At 41.8% G+C, this 1,387-nt stretch overlaps 1 protein-coding gene across 2 annotated transcripts in view; it reads right to left on the bottom strand.

The window, feature by feature from the left end:
• LOC107567518 (CREB-regulated transcription coactivator 2-like) overlaps window positions 1-1,387 on the bottom strand; it is a 31,391-nt gene that overhangs the window by 24,271 nt on the left and 5,733 nt on the right. For both annotated transcript variants that reach the window (XM_016253208.1, XM_016253209.1), the window contains one exon: window positions 466-515. In XM_016253208.1, coding sequence (XP_016108694.1) covers window positions 466-515 — 50 coding nt within the window. The remainder of the gene's footprint in view (window positions 1-465; window positions 516-1,387) is intronic.

Below are 1,387 nucleotides of genomic sequence, written 5' to 3'. Positions count from 1 at the left end.
TGATATTGAGTATGTGTGTGAGTGTGTGAGAGTGTGTGTGTGTGTGTGTGAGTGAGTGAGTGAGTGAGTGAGTGAGTGAGTGAGTGAGTGTGAGTGAGTGAGTGAGTGAGTGAGAGTGTGTGAGTGTGAGTGTGTGTGTTCAGTGTGTGTGTGTGTGAGACACTATTTATATATATGCAAACAATCATATTTAATTATGTTTTATTTTATATATAATAGATAATTAAATAATTATGTATAAATAATTTAAATAACTCATAAGCTTAAGCAGTGCTGAGTTCAGTCCGAGTAATTGATAGCAGCACACACACACACACACACACTTTCTCTCTCACACTCACACACACACACACACACACTCTCTCTCTCTCACTCACACACACACACACACACACACACAGGAAGAGCGGTGTGAATGATTGACTGACGGTGAGAGCAGGCGTGTGATTGGCCGGTTGGACTCACGTGATTCCTGGCACCTCACAGGACTTTGGTCGTGAAGAGAGCAGCGACAGCTGAAGAGAAGAGAATAAACATACTGTATGCTGATCTATACACTAGAGTTTCATCAGGACATCATTCAGTGTGTTGATTAAACCCTGTCAGGGACCTTTCACTGTCTCTGGGATGATAATCACACACACACACACACACACACACACTGAACTAGGGCTGTGTATCACCAGCAAAGTCACGATACGATACGTATCACGATACAGGACTGCACTGAATTTCACCTCAGCAGAATTGAGAAAAACAGCTGTTTATTAAACACTGCTTACTATAGTGCCATTTCTAACTATAGGCAGAGCAGCAGCTGAGCTCTGCATTATGAAGGGCCTCCAGAACTGTATCACAGTATAATAAAGGTAATGGCATATGTTTCATGTTTACATTGTGCACTCCCCACCAGGTACAATATTCAGATTGTTTGCATCTCGTTTTTAAGCCCATAAATAATAATGTACTTGTTCTAATAAATTTATATTGTAATGTACTCTTTACAATATAAATTTTTACATTGCTGGTAGGTTATCATTGCACAAATGAACACACTCTCTACGATTAAAAAAAAAATTAGAAGAGTTGTAAACTAACGCGCTGTCTTCACTGTATCTAACGCACACACGCTCAAGGCTGATTTATGGCTGATTTATACTCGAGCGTCCGCAAGTTCGCTTAGGTGCACGCGGCAAATATGACATCATCGCGGTGTTGGCGGAAGTTCGCGCGACGGTGTGCACGACATTTTTTTTGTAACTTACCGCGCAGCTCCGCTTCCGAAGATGCACGAGTTCAGAGCGACTCTAGCCGAACATGCACATCTGTGCCAGCATTTGTGTGAAACAGAAGCAGTTTGGTGTTAAGTTCAGTCACACACACAGAT

This window comes from Sinocyclocheilus grahami, unplaced genomic scaffold, assembly GCF_001515645.1.
Source record: "Sinocyclocheilus grahami isolate Dianchi unplaced genomic scaffold, SAMN03320097.WGS_v1.1 scaffold1164.1, whole genome shotgun sequence".
NCBI classification, from domain to species: Eukaryota; Metazoa; Chordata; class Actinopteri; order Cypriniformes; family Cyprinidae; genus Sinocyclocheilus; species Sinocyclocheilus grahami.
This window is presented reverse-complemented; position numbering and strand designations above follow the sequence as displayed.